The sequence below is a fragment of the Colias philodice genome, chromosome 16 (genome assembly GCF_061535455.1).
Source record: "Colias philodice isolate Cphi_HAF_F1 chromosome 16, ilColPhil1 Martin Lab GWU primary, whole genome shotgun sequence".
Classification (NCBI taxonomy): Eukaryota; Metazoa; Arthropoda; class Insecta; order Lepidoptera; family Pieridae; genus Colias; species Colias philodice.
Genome location: NC_143101.1, coordinates 10,472,291 through 10,484,881, shown reverse-complemented (window position 1 = coordinate 10,484,881; position 12,591 = coordinate 10,472,291). Strand labels below are relative to the sequence as shown.

General features: G+C 40.7%; 1 protein-coding gene across 2 annotated transcripts in view; it reads left to right on the top strand.

The window, feature by feature from the left end:
* The window catches only part of RanBPM (Ran-binding protein M), a 36,019-nt gene that overhangs the window by 19,410 nt on the left and 4,018 nt on the right, over positions 1 to 12,591 (top strand). For both annotated transcript variants that reach the window (XM_089704785.1, XM_089704786.1), the window contains 7 exons: positions 87 to 271; positions 2,925 to 3,037; positions 3,422 to 3,573; positions 4,229 to 4,469; positions 5,175 to 5,261; positions 9,454 to 9,525; positions 11,067 to 11,176. In XM_089704785.1, coding sequence (XP_089560911.1) covers positions 87 to 271; positions 2,925 to 3,037; positions 3,422 to 3,573; positions 4,229 to 4,469; positions 5,175 to 5,261; positions 9,454 to 9,525; positions 11,067 to 11,176 — 960 coding nt within the window. The remainder of the gene's footprint in view (positions 1 to 86; positions 272 to 2,924; positions 3,038 to 3,421; positions 3,574 to 4,228; positions 4,470 to 5,174; positions 5,262 to 9,453; positions 9,526 to 11,066; positions 11,177 to 12,591) is intronic.

Below are 12,591 nucleotides of genomic sequence, written 5' to 3'. Positions count from 1 at the left end.
AAGCTTAGTATGGGATCAGATCGTGCCGTGTGTGAAAATTGTCCTGAAATATTTATTTATTTTATTTTTATTTTATCCCCCCCCAGCCGAACCTGTACCCCACGGTGGGGCTGCAGACGCCGGGCGAGGTGGTGGACGCCAACTTCGGGCAGCAGCCGTTCGTGTTCGACATCGAGGACATGCTGCGCGAGCTGCGCGCGAGGACGCGGCTCGCGATAGACGAGTTCCCGCTGCCCGACGGGCAGGGGCAGTGGCAGCAGGTGTTGCACAGGTGGGCAGGTTTGCCTGTACCCCACGGTGGGGCAGCAGCCGTTCGTGTTCGACATCGAGGACATGCTGCGCGAGCTGCGCGCGAGGACGCGGCTCGCGATAGACGAGTTCCCGCTGCCCGACGGGCAGGGGCAGTGGCAGCAGGTGTTGCACAGGTGGGCAGGTTTGCCTGTACCCCACGGTGGGGCAGCAGCCGTTCGTGTTCGACATCGAGGACATGCTGCGCGAGCTGCGCGCGAGGACGCGGCTCGCGATAGACGAGTTCCCGCTGCCCGACGGGCAGGGGCAGTGGCAGCAGGTGTTGCACAGGTGGGCAGGTTTGCCTGTACCCCACGGTGGGGCAGCAGCCGTTCGTGTTCGACATCGAGGACATGCTGCGCGAGCTGCGCGCGAGGACGCGGCTCGCGATAGACGAGTTCCCGCTGCCCGACGGGCAGGGGCAGTGGCAGCAGGTGTTGCACAGGTGGGCAGGTTTGCCTGTACCCCACGGTGGGGCAGCAGCCGTTCGTGTTCGACATCGAGGACATGCTGCGCGAGCTGCGCGCGAGGACGCGGCTCGCGATAGACGAGTTCCCGCTGCCCGACGGGCAGGGGCAGTGGCAGCAGGTGTTGCACAGGTGGGCAGGTTTGCCTGTACCCCACGGTGGGGCAGCAGCCGTTCGTGTTCGACATCGAGGACATGCTGCGCGAGCTGCGCGCGAGGACGCGGCTCGCGATAGACGAGTTCCCGCTGCCCGACGGGCAGGGGCAGTGGCAGCAGGTGTTGCACAGGTGGGCAGGTTTGCCTGTACCCCACGGTGGGGCAGCAGCCGTTCGTGTTCGACATCGAGGACATGCTGCGCGAGCTGCGCGCGAGGACGCGGCTCGCGATAGACGAGTTCCCGCTGCCCGACGGGCAGGGGCAGTGGCAGCAGGTGTTGCACAGGTGGGCAGGTTTGCCTGTACCCCACGGTGGGGCAGCAGCCGTTCGTGTTCGACATCGAGGACATGCTGCGCGAGCTGCGCGCGAGGACGCGGCTCGCGATAGACGAGTTCCCGCTGCCCGACGGGCAGGGGCAGTGGCAGCAGGTGTTGCACAGGTGGGCAGGTTTGCCTGTACCCCACGGTGGGGCAGCAGCCGTTCGTGTTCGACATCGAGGACATGCTGCGCGAGCTGCGCGCGAGGACGCGGCTCGCGATAGACGAGTTCCCGCTGCCCGACGGGCAGGGGCAGTGGCAGCAGGTGTTGCACAGGTGGGCAGGTTTGCCTGTACCCCACGGTGGGGCAGCAGCCGTTCGTGTTCGACATCGAGGACATGCTGCGCGAGCTGCGCGCGAGGACGCGGCTCGCGATAGACGAGTTCCCGCTGCCCGACGGGCAGGGGCAGTGGCAGCAGGTGTTGCACAGGTGGGCAGGTTTGCCTGTACCCCACGGTGGGGCAGCAGCCGTTCGTGTTCGACATCGAGGACATGCTGCGCGAGCTGCGCGCGAGGACGCGGCTCGCGATAGACGAGTTCCCGCTGCCCGACGGGCAGGGGCAGTGGCAGCAGGTGTTGCACAGGTGGGCAGGTTTGCCTGTACCCCACGGTGGGGCAGCAGCCGTTCGTGTTCGACATCGAGGACATGCTGCGCGAGCTGCGCGCGAGGACGCGGCTCGCGATAGACGAGTTCCCGCTGCCCGACGGGCAGGGGCAGTGGCAGCAGGTGTTGCACAGGTGGGCAGGTTTGCCTGTACCCCACGGTGGGGCAGCAGCCGTTCGTGTTCGACATCGAGGACATGCTGCGCGAGCTGCGCGCGAGGACGCGGCTCGCGATAGACGAGTTCCCGCTGCCCGACGGGCAGGGGCAGTGGCAGCAGGTGTTGCACAGGTGGGCAGGTTTGCCTGTACCCCACGGTGGGGCAGCAGCCGTTCGTGTTCGACATCGAGGACATGCTGCGCGAGCTGCGCGCGAGGACGCGGCTCGCGATAGACGAGTTCCCGCTGCCCGACGGGCAGGGGCAGTGGCAGCAGGTGTTGCACAGGTGGGCAGGTTTGCCTGTACCCCACGGTGGGGCAGCAGCCGTTCGTGTTCGACATCGAGGACATGCTGCGCGAGCTGCGCGCGAGGACGCGGCTCGCGATAGACGAGTTCCCGCTGCCCGACGGGCAGGGGCAGTGGCAGCAGGTGTTGCACAGGTGGGCAGGTTTGCCTGTACCCCACGGTGGGGCAGCAGCCGTTCGTGTTCGACATCGAGGACATGCTGCGCGAGCTGCGCGCGAGGACGCGGCTCGCGATAGACGAGTTCCCGCTGCCCGACGGGCAGGGGCAGTGGCAGCAGGTGTTGCACAGGTGGGCAGGTTTGCCTTACATTTGTATCAATGTATTTAATAAGGGCGGCCGTATACGGACCGCTTCAAGCAGTTGAGACCGTCGGCTTGAAGCCGCGACCGCGCGGTGAATTGTAGACATTTATTCACTGCTCGAGCCAACGCGACCGCTTCAAGTCGTCAACTGCGCGGTTTGTAGCGACAGCTCGAGCAGTTAACGACCGAGTTCATCAAGTTTCATTTTAAACATTACCAATTATGTGTGCTGTATATCTCCATACTTAAATACATTTACATTTTAATATGTATAATTAAAGTTTAAAAGTGTTAAAAATAATAACCCCGTAAACACGTGTGTTCCCCAGAATGGTATCCACATACCTGGTGCACCACGGGTACTGCAGCACGGCGCAGGCCTTCTCGCGCGCCACCGGCGAGCGTGTGCATGAGGACATCGCCTCCATTAAGAATCGACAACGTGAGTATAACTTAATCCTACTAATATTATAAATGTGTGTGTGTGTATGTTTGTTACGCTTTCACGTAAATACTACTGAACCGATTACAATAAATCAGAATTACAGAAAATCAAAAAAAAGGAAAGAAAAAGCTAAAATCTTTCATATTCAATGTACATGGGATATTCGTATCTCATACTAAATGTATTGGAGGGTTTCCAGTTAATTTTTTAGATATTTCTCGATTTATTTTTAAAAATTTATTACGGCCATTTTACTCATTAGGTTAAGTACTTTCGATATCACTTTAAAGTTTTTTGTTATCTGTAATACTTACGGAAAAAATCGCCTGTGCACACTTAACGATTACACCCTGTATATCACATTTTATATTATCCGTGCAGGGATATCGATGCTAGTGCTGGGCGGGCGCGTGGGCGAGGCGGTGGAGCTGGCGCGGCGCCTGTACCCGGGCCTGCTGGAGAGAGACCCCGACCTGCTGTTCCTGCTCAAGTGCCGCCAGTTCGTCGAGATGGTCAACGGGACCGACTCCGAGGTGAGGGGGGATATAGGGGAAAAAAGGGGAAATTCCATGTTTAATGATTTTAAACTTGCTTTAAAAAGGAAAATAAACTTATAGGAGAAATGAAAGAAAAAAAAAACATGTTAAATGTGCTTATGCTTTGTTTAAACTTAAAAATAGGAAAATCGATTATTTTTAAGATGTTATCAACGAGTAGCAGATATGACAATCTAATTTTAGGAAAATCTAGTTAATTACTGATATATTATCATTGCGCAGCACAGATTACTAGGTAGTTAAAATTTTTGTTCAATACTTCTCTTTTTAGTTTTAGTAAGGAATAAGAATTTGTTGGTAATTCGCCACGTACTCAGTATATAATATGCGAAATTCGGTCGGTTTTTTTAACGTGATAACGTTTTTAAAATCGTTTTAGTCGGGTGACATGTTCAGAAACTTGTGTCACACCAAAACCTCACGAGCGCGATCGCAGGTATACGAGAGAGAGACGGACCGATCTCCCGTCTCATCTCGAGCGCTGCCACCAATAACACGTTATCACGTAAACATCTCGATCGTAAACCTGCTTTACAAACAACCAATTTTTTTAGCTAAATTCTTAAAAATGAGTAAGCAGCAAAGTTGGTACATGTCATCTAGTCAATAGTAAATAATATCTCATTTACAGATGTGCGACGGCGACACGGAAGGCACTTGCGGCGCGAACGGCGTGGCCACGTCCGTCATATCGCACACGTCACGCGCGCACTCGCCCGCACCCGCCGAGCCCACACCCACACCCCCTGGGACACTGGGGGTCACGGGGGTCACAGGGGTTACAGGGGTCACGGGGGTGACGGATGTGTCAGGTGTGACGGATCAAACGCCGCCGCCGCACGCCGCGCACAACGGCCTGCATCATACTAATGGTTAGTGACACAAACACACTACGCACAATACACTATATCACACTACACTATACAGGGTGTAATCGTTAAGTGTGTACAGGCGATTATGCCGTAACTATTGCAGATATCAAAAAACTTAATACTGACATCGAAAGCCCTTTACCTAATGAGTAAAATGACAACAATAACTTTAAAAATAAAACGATTACACCCTGTATATCGCACTACACTGCGTCATAATATGTTTCGTGTTACGATACATAAGCGCACACATACACAAAAGAAACACGTATACGCACGCTCAAATGCACGTATACGTTCACATTAACAAATGCACACACATACACAAACATGCACTAAGGTGCATACATTTAGTTTTTTGTACGGCATCATGTGTCATACTATTTCAATACTGCTTTTAATCCATTATTCCGCAACGCCGTACAAAAATCATGGAGACAAGGGGAAAAATCTCTACCTGTACTTTCGAATTCTCATCTGCACTCAGTTGGACAGCTTACAAGTGACGTCATAGTGCTGAATCTTATTATTGTATGCTCTTATATCGTTCTAGATAGGTCACCTGGTGGTTCAAATGACCCATATTTTTTTCAACATGAGCCTGTAGTCTACAACACTTAGGTAAAATGTAATAATACAATGAAATGGTCCTTCGAGACGGAAATCGTTTTAAACTCATTTTTAATCGATCAATAACATTTTCAGGTGTCTCAGAAATGGCGGAAGGTGAGCCTCGCGCGAACTGTGACGTCGACATGGCGCCGGCACACGCTTCGCCGAACGGTGTCGCTGGTATGTAACCGCCTTATATTATATTATATATAATATAATAATATATTTATAAAATATATAATTATTTTGCAGCGCTTTGATGGAATTGCGCTATTTTTAAATGGTCATGATTGGATAAAAGATTTTAAAATTATTAATTTAATTTGAAACAATGGACATACAGCAAATGCTATTTTTAATTAACTATACAGTATTATTATTACAATATTTTCTATATGAATTAATAAATGTAATGTGTGTTTGTTACGTAATTATTTAATATAATAATTAATATTTAATATAATTAAGTCTAAACATATTTATATTAAGTCGTGTTTTTATATAATTATAAAAAAAATATTATTTATGATTTGCACAACACATCACTCATACATCGAAATTATTTTTATTTTTATTTATATCCATTTTATATATTGTTTGCTCGTGGCTTTTTAGTTAATTTATTTTATCATAATATTACTTATATTAATAATTATTTTTAATTACTATATTTATAAGTGTTTTAAATATATTAGTGTAATATGCCATCCCATTGATATAACAAAATTTAAAATAATCAAGAAACAATACATATTGTTGTTTATTAAAAATTAGATAGAATAGATAGAAATTTGTGATTGTAGTTTTTAAAAATAACACCTGGTGTACACTAGGTGGCAAATGTAAAAAACTAAATTCAAAAATTATATAAAATTTAAGAAGAAAGGCAAAATACATAATAAGTATTATAGTAGAGCCATTTTAATAGCAACATTTGACACTTCAACAAAATTCAACAACGTAACCTAGTAACGGCGACATAGAATAACATGATATTTCGTTTTGTTAGAACTGCACATTTGCTTAACTTTTTTCAATTACGATTACATATTTATAATAAAAATGACCGATACAAGTAATTTTAAGATTTGATTTTACTGATAAACCATTCTAAACATAATAAACAATTTCTGATTTAAAGAACTGACGTCGCTACAATTTTGTGTCAACAAACCTTTTTTCTTTTTAAATACCAGAGACGTTACTCTAAAAATCGAAATCTGACATCTAGAATCGCATAAATTGATTACTTGTGAATAAAAATCATCATAAATTAATAAATGCGTTGTGATTTTTTAATTATTTATGATACTTGTCTTATTTTGCTCCTTAAATTTACGAAAGAAAGTATATTACTGGGACAGGGATTCGCCTGATGAATTTTAAAATTGGCATGTGTTTCAAGTTCGATTGACAAATGTTTTAAGTCCGTATCTATTAATTCATTTTAATCTATGTTTTTAGGCAGGTTACCTCTCTTCAAAGATAAAGTTGATAGACGTCAAATGTTGCCTATTAAATTGGCTCGACTATAATAATGTGTACTGCATAGCTCAACATAATAACTCATAGTTTTATTTTGTTGCCTAGTGAATATGGTGACAAATTTTATGTAGTTTTTTAGCACGAATCAGATAATAGTAGTGCATATCTCGAATTTACGAAGTCAGCCAAATAAATTTCGAATAAATTAAATGTAGAATAAAATATCTGCTGACAGTGTTGATAGTCCAAGTAAAAAAAAAAAAAAAACATTGAATTCAGTGATTTTTTTGTTATATTTGAAAAAGTTGTGTCGCTTTAAAAATATATGGTTATACTACGTTAAATGGTACAAATACGAGTAAATATATAACATTTTGTAAGAGGTGGCTGTCTCTGTCTCACATTGTATAAGGTAGTATTCAGAAACAAAATATAGTACAATGAAAACATATCTGTCTTCGTAAATTTGAAATACGCTTATAATCAACCTTCATATTATTGTTTTATTTTGTTTCTAGATAAACTTTATCTAGATAAATATATCCACGTCTCAAATATTTACAGAGATGGAATTAAAGGAATGAGGGTAAACATTAAAATGATTTCACATCATCATAACTCAAGTGTTATTCTAAGAAAAATATTTGCATTATATTTTAGAAAGACGTAGACGTATTTTGTTTTAAGTTACGCAAAAAAAATGCAACAAAAGTATTTGCTTGTTTATCTTTTGTTAACATGCTTATAGATTGAAATATTTTTTAAAGATATTAATATATTCTAACCGTTTTTACTAAGAAAAATGGGAAATTTTTCCATCACGATTTTTTCCAGACATTTTTCCAAATACCCGGAATTTTTTTAAATAATAATATCAAAAGATATATGGGAATATTTTTCTTAGAAACTTATCAGCATGGTATAGCTGCTTGTTATACACCGCTCACACATAGCGCACAGCACCGGGCTTCTTATGTTGTATGCATGTTTGAGTAAAGTATGGAAACGATAAACACGATCGAATTTGTGCTTTATGAGCGGGTGATAGAGTCGGGTTTTGTTTGATACGTAGTTTATACATTTTAATAGATGAGTTATAAATGATTAACAGTAAAACTGTACCAAAAACGCTTATTTTCTGGCATGTCATTGTACAACTTCAAAATAAGCATTAAAAAATCTGCTAAAAAACTGTAATTAAAAAAATCGATCGTGTTTTTGCATTGTAAAGTTGATATTTAAAATAATGAAATGTCAGTATACACTATCTTTGTGTGTAGTGGCATGAGCTTAAAAGAATGAATAAATTTTGCGGAATAGGTATTGATTGTCTTCTACCACAAAAAAATCATATTTTTTGCCTATTTGAGTATAATATGAGTGTGGACGACGGTCAAGTAATACGATATTTAACGTTAATACGTCAAAAATAATTGAAGAAATTCATAATTTAACTTACTTTAAAATTATTTGCCAACGAGTTTTCTTATTTGGTTACACATTGGGAAACGAGATGCCTATTGCTTCTGAAAAAATGTTTCGTTTGAAATATAAATATGAAGGTATCCTAATCCATATTCATATCGATCTAATTACAGTCCTATCAAATTCAAATTGCTTTATTTGCAGAATGTAGAATTACAAAGATGTTTGTAGATACAGATAATATAGATCCTTAAACATTCTGCTCGTAGTTGAGCGTGCAAATATATTATAAACTACATTAAATACAATATTATATCCCACAACACTTATAGATCCCAATACAGTAGCAGAAAAAGATTAAAATATTAATTTATGTCCAGATATGATATCCATTCATTTTAAAAATACAGTGGAATCCGTTTATAATGACATCGAAGGGAATCGACAAACACGTCATAATAAGCGGACGTCATACAAAGCGTTATGTGAAATGAAAATTCTTTTTTATGTAAATATGTATGTATTTAAGTATTTTAAAACAGAAACATAGTATACTTGCATATGTATATGTACATATTAAATCAAAATTGCACGTAATCAGCAGATTAGGTATTATAATAACACATACAAGTGTATTTTTTACTGTAGGTTAGTACACTGTAAGTTTTGTCTGCTTTTGTTTTTTAATTTTATTGTAAAAAACAGTCTCTAATACTATTGTGTATAGAAGACATAGCTATGGTCAAATTATCATTTTCAATATTGCTGTGAACAAATCGTGATAATAATTCTGCAGCTTTTAATGCCTCTTCTGCGGTAGGTAATGGTGATTCCTCGACTTCCTCTTCCACATCACTTTCCAGTTGTTCCTTAGCACTAATGTTCTGTACGATATTTTCATCGGTGGGTTCTTCGGGTGTGAGGAGATCGCTATCAATGACAACATAATCTTCCCACATTTCCGTGTAAAGAATCATGCCGGTCATTATAACCAGACATAATTTATTAAAAATGGGTCATAATAAGCGGCATGTCACTGTAAGCGAAGTCAATATATCCGACTTTTTATTAAGAATTTTATATGAAAACCAAACTTCGTAGTGCAATTACGTCATAATAACCGGTTGGTATATATAGGCGGAGTCATAATAAACGGATTCTACTGTAGTAATATTTTTGATTTGTCAAGTCACTTATATCATAGAATTGCTTTATCCGTATTCGTATTGGTCTTACAAAACTATAATACTGAAAAAAACAAACTTAAAATCAAATAATTGTATCTAAATAGGAAAACTCGTCCATAAATTTACTTGTTTCAAAAAAAAAAGATGGTTTAAAACGTAAAAATGTAAAAAAAGCGTATACAAGACGTATTGACGTTACAATGAAAGCGTAGGGGTAGCCTATTCGTGGCCCTTTGGCTCAGCGGTGGCTCAGGGTAGCGGGGTGGTGGTTGTAGGTCCGCAGCCGGTGAAGGGCATGCCGGGCGTCACGGCGTGCGTCGCGGCGCTGCTGTCGCCGCACAGGCTCGGTGCGTATGCATCCGTTACGGTTCAGCACTTTTGGGGGTCGAGTGGTGAAAAAAAGTTTGAGAAAATTTCTAAAGAAACGTTTTTTGAAGTGTCTAAAGCCTCGTATTGGTGGTAAATTTGAGTAGCGTAGCAACAAAGTTGAAATAAAATAAAAAAATCAATTGAAAATTTTAAATTTGTGTTAAAAAAGCCTCGTTTTCATGATTAATTAATATGTTGCTAACAACACTGCGTGATGTGTTGAAAAGTTGATGAGGAACGACAACGTTTCAATAAAGTTCCGTTTCCAGCAATATTGTTGATCAAATATTGCTCAAATGTTTACCATGAATACTAAGTTTATACATTACAAAACGTTTTGACTTAAGTTACACAAAATCTTAAGAACTTTGTAAAATATCTACAAAATTTACATGATTTTCATCTCTCGACCCAAAAACCCTTTGTGCAATCAGGACTTCACAAGACTTGCTATGTTTGTCGCTCATTCTAACTCTTACCTTGTAACCTTTTATACTTGGTTTTTAAGTTCCTATAGTTTTAGATGTTCATTTCTAACTGTCTTTATTCTAATTGGATGTAAAATGGGATGGTTTACCTTATTTATTATATATATATCATACATATGGGCCAACATATACCTATATATATCACGCATGATACGTATATTTTCATTATATAGCATGCCTTATATATTTACTCCACATATGACACATAAACTATGTTCATATATCTTACGTCACGCGTGTCACTTTCTAAAAGTCCTTCAAAGTGTTGTATGTACTAATTTTAGTGAAATTGTAAGTAAATTGTTTATTATATAGGTTAATGATAGTTAAGATATTGAATGCGATAGAGTAAGGATTGTATAAATAGACTGGATAGGTAAAATCGGTATCTTAATAGGTAGGATAGGATATTATGATGAAAAAGTGCCTGATAGATGAAAATATGTTAGTATTTTAAGTTTGAATAAGCGTTACTGTAGTGTTATCCAATGAATAAGTCAAATCTGTCAGATTTGTCTAGAAAAAGTATGATGAAATATTCTGTATAATCTTGGACATTTCATTAGTTACGTCAAGTTATAAGGGCGTGAAAGGATGTAGTATTTCTAAATGGAATCTATTGTGTAATACAAATCATATTTTTGGTAAATTCCTCATCATTCAGCTGTTCGCAGTGGAACGTGTGTGAAAGAGAATTAAGTATATGTGTGTATTATGTTTGTGTATTTTGTCCTTGTCTTGCAACATGCAAAGTTCATCATCATATTATAATGAGATCATTTCGTTACGTCCTTTCTTAAAACTTTTAAAAGGTTTACTTACACATGAGTATGCGTCGAATGAGCTTTTCACTATTGATGAAGTGTATGTATGTTGAGTCGTTGTCAAATAATAAAAAAAACATAAATTTTAAAAAGTAGTGTGTTATTTATATCAAAATAAATAGAAAAGCGGTGTGTGGGGGGACAAGTCTGTTATGTTTTTTTTGTATAAAAAAATATGTAAAATAAATGAAATATAATAATGTGTAGAAGGGGAAGGGTGTCGCGCGTCTGTGGAGCGCATGCTGGCGTTCGGGCGCGAACTGTACGCTATGAGCCAGAAACTGACGCAGGACCACTATCACAAGTCCATGTTAGAGGTAAGTGAACGTAAATATAGTGTAAACATTCAAACATTTATTGAAGTGAAACTTCTTTATAGGGGTTGAAAAAAAATTTAGTGTAACATTTTTTTCGTTACTCGTGATATTTTTCCGTTACGCGCCATTTTTTTCTTATGTGGTAGGACCACGCGTGATTCGACGTATTTCTGTAAAGTTGCATATAGTAAATTTTTTTTTGAAAAATAAGGTCATAAAAAGATTCACTTCTTACGTGTGTACACGCACACATTTTTTTTATTCAATTAGACTTCCTATAAAAGCACTTTTGAATCGTCATAACATTTTTTTAACATTTACCACCGATTCGGAAAGCAGTATCTATGGAGAAGAACCGGCAAGAAACTTCATAGTTGCTCTTTTAAAATCATGTCAATAAAAGTGATCTTAAATCATGTGTTTTCAGAAAATTATGTATTTTGAGGATTAAAAACAGCTTCTGATAGAACTCTAGTTGAGTTTGAGTTTGACTTTAATACGTTAAGAACCATAGGACACTTCTCTGCTATCGATTACATGTTTGAGATTCAGTTTTAATATGTTAAGAACGATAGGACACTTTTCTAATATCTCTATTATTTTAAAATGTTATTTGTAAAATTTGTATATTTTTAAAGAGAACTAGCAGGTTTTGTCCTCTCTTTTCTGTAGAGACTGCTTTCCGAACTGGTGGTCAATGTTGTAAGATATTTTGTCAATTCAAAGGCGCTTCTATAAGAAATTAATTTATTGATGAAAAGTTTCAGATCAAATATGTGGTTAACAATATATATCGTAAATTTTGACAAGACTAGTAATTTCAAAACTAAAGATTTTGACGTGGCAACGTCTTATAATTCGATTAAACCGGCTGCACGCACGAAAAAACATGACTCATGCGGCGTTACCTTTTTTTTTTTATTGACGATAGGTAAGAGCTTGACCACAATCTCGCCTGATGTTGAGCTGAGATGTGGTCTAAGATGGTACGCGCTTCCCTAGAAGGTACCTGTTCACTCTACGCTTGAAGACCCCCATATTGTACTCGTCGGGGAACACAGACTCAGGAAGCATGTTCCAGTCCCTTGCGGTTCGGATAAAGAATGTGGAATCGAACCGCTTAGTCCGGGTACATGGAACGTCCACCATATGGCGATGCCTAGAATCTGTGCGCCTCGACGATCGATGGAAGAACGGGGATGGCGGAACAAGATCGTGCAGTTCCGCAGCGCACTCACCAAAGTGTATCCGATAAAAACCTCGCTCTGAGGCGTTCCATGTAAGGCTTGAAGTGCGAGCGAGAGCGCGGAACGAGCGACAAAGAAGCATAACCGGACGTTGTCACGTTCAACTATCGTCAGTAAACCGACTTTACAGACAACCAATTTTTTAGGTACTTGAAGATGTTAAAATAA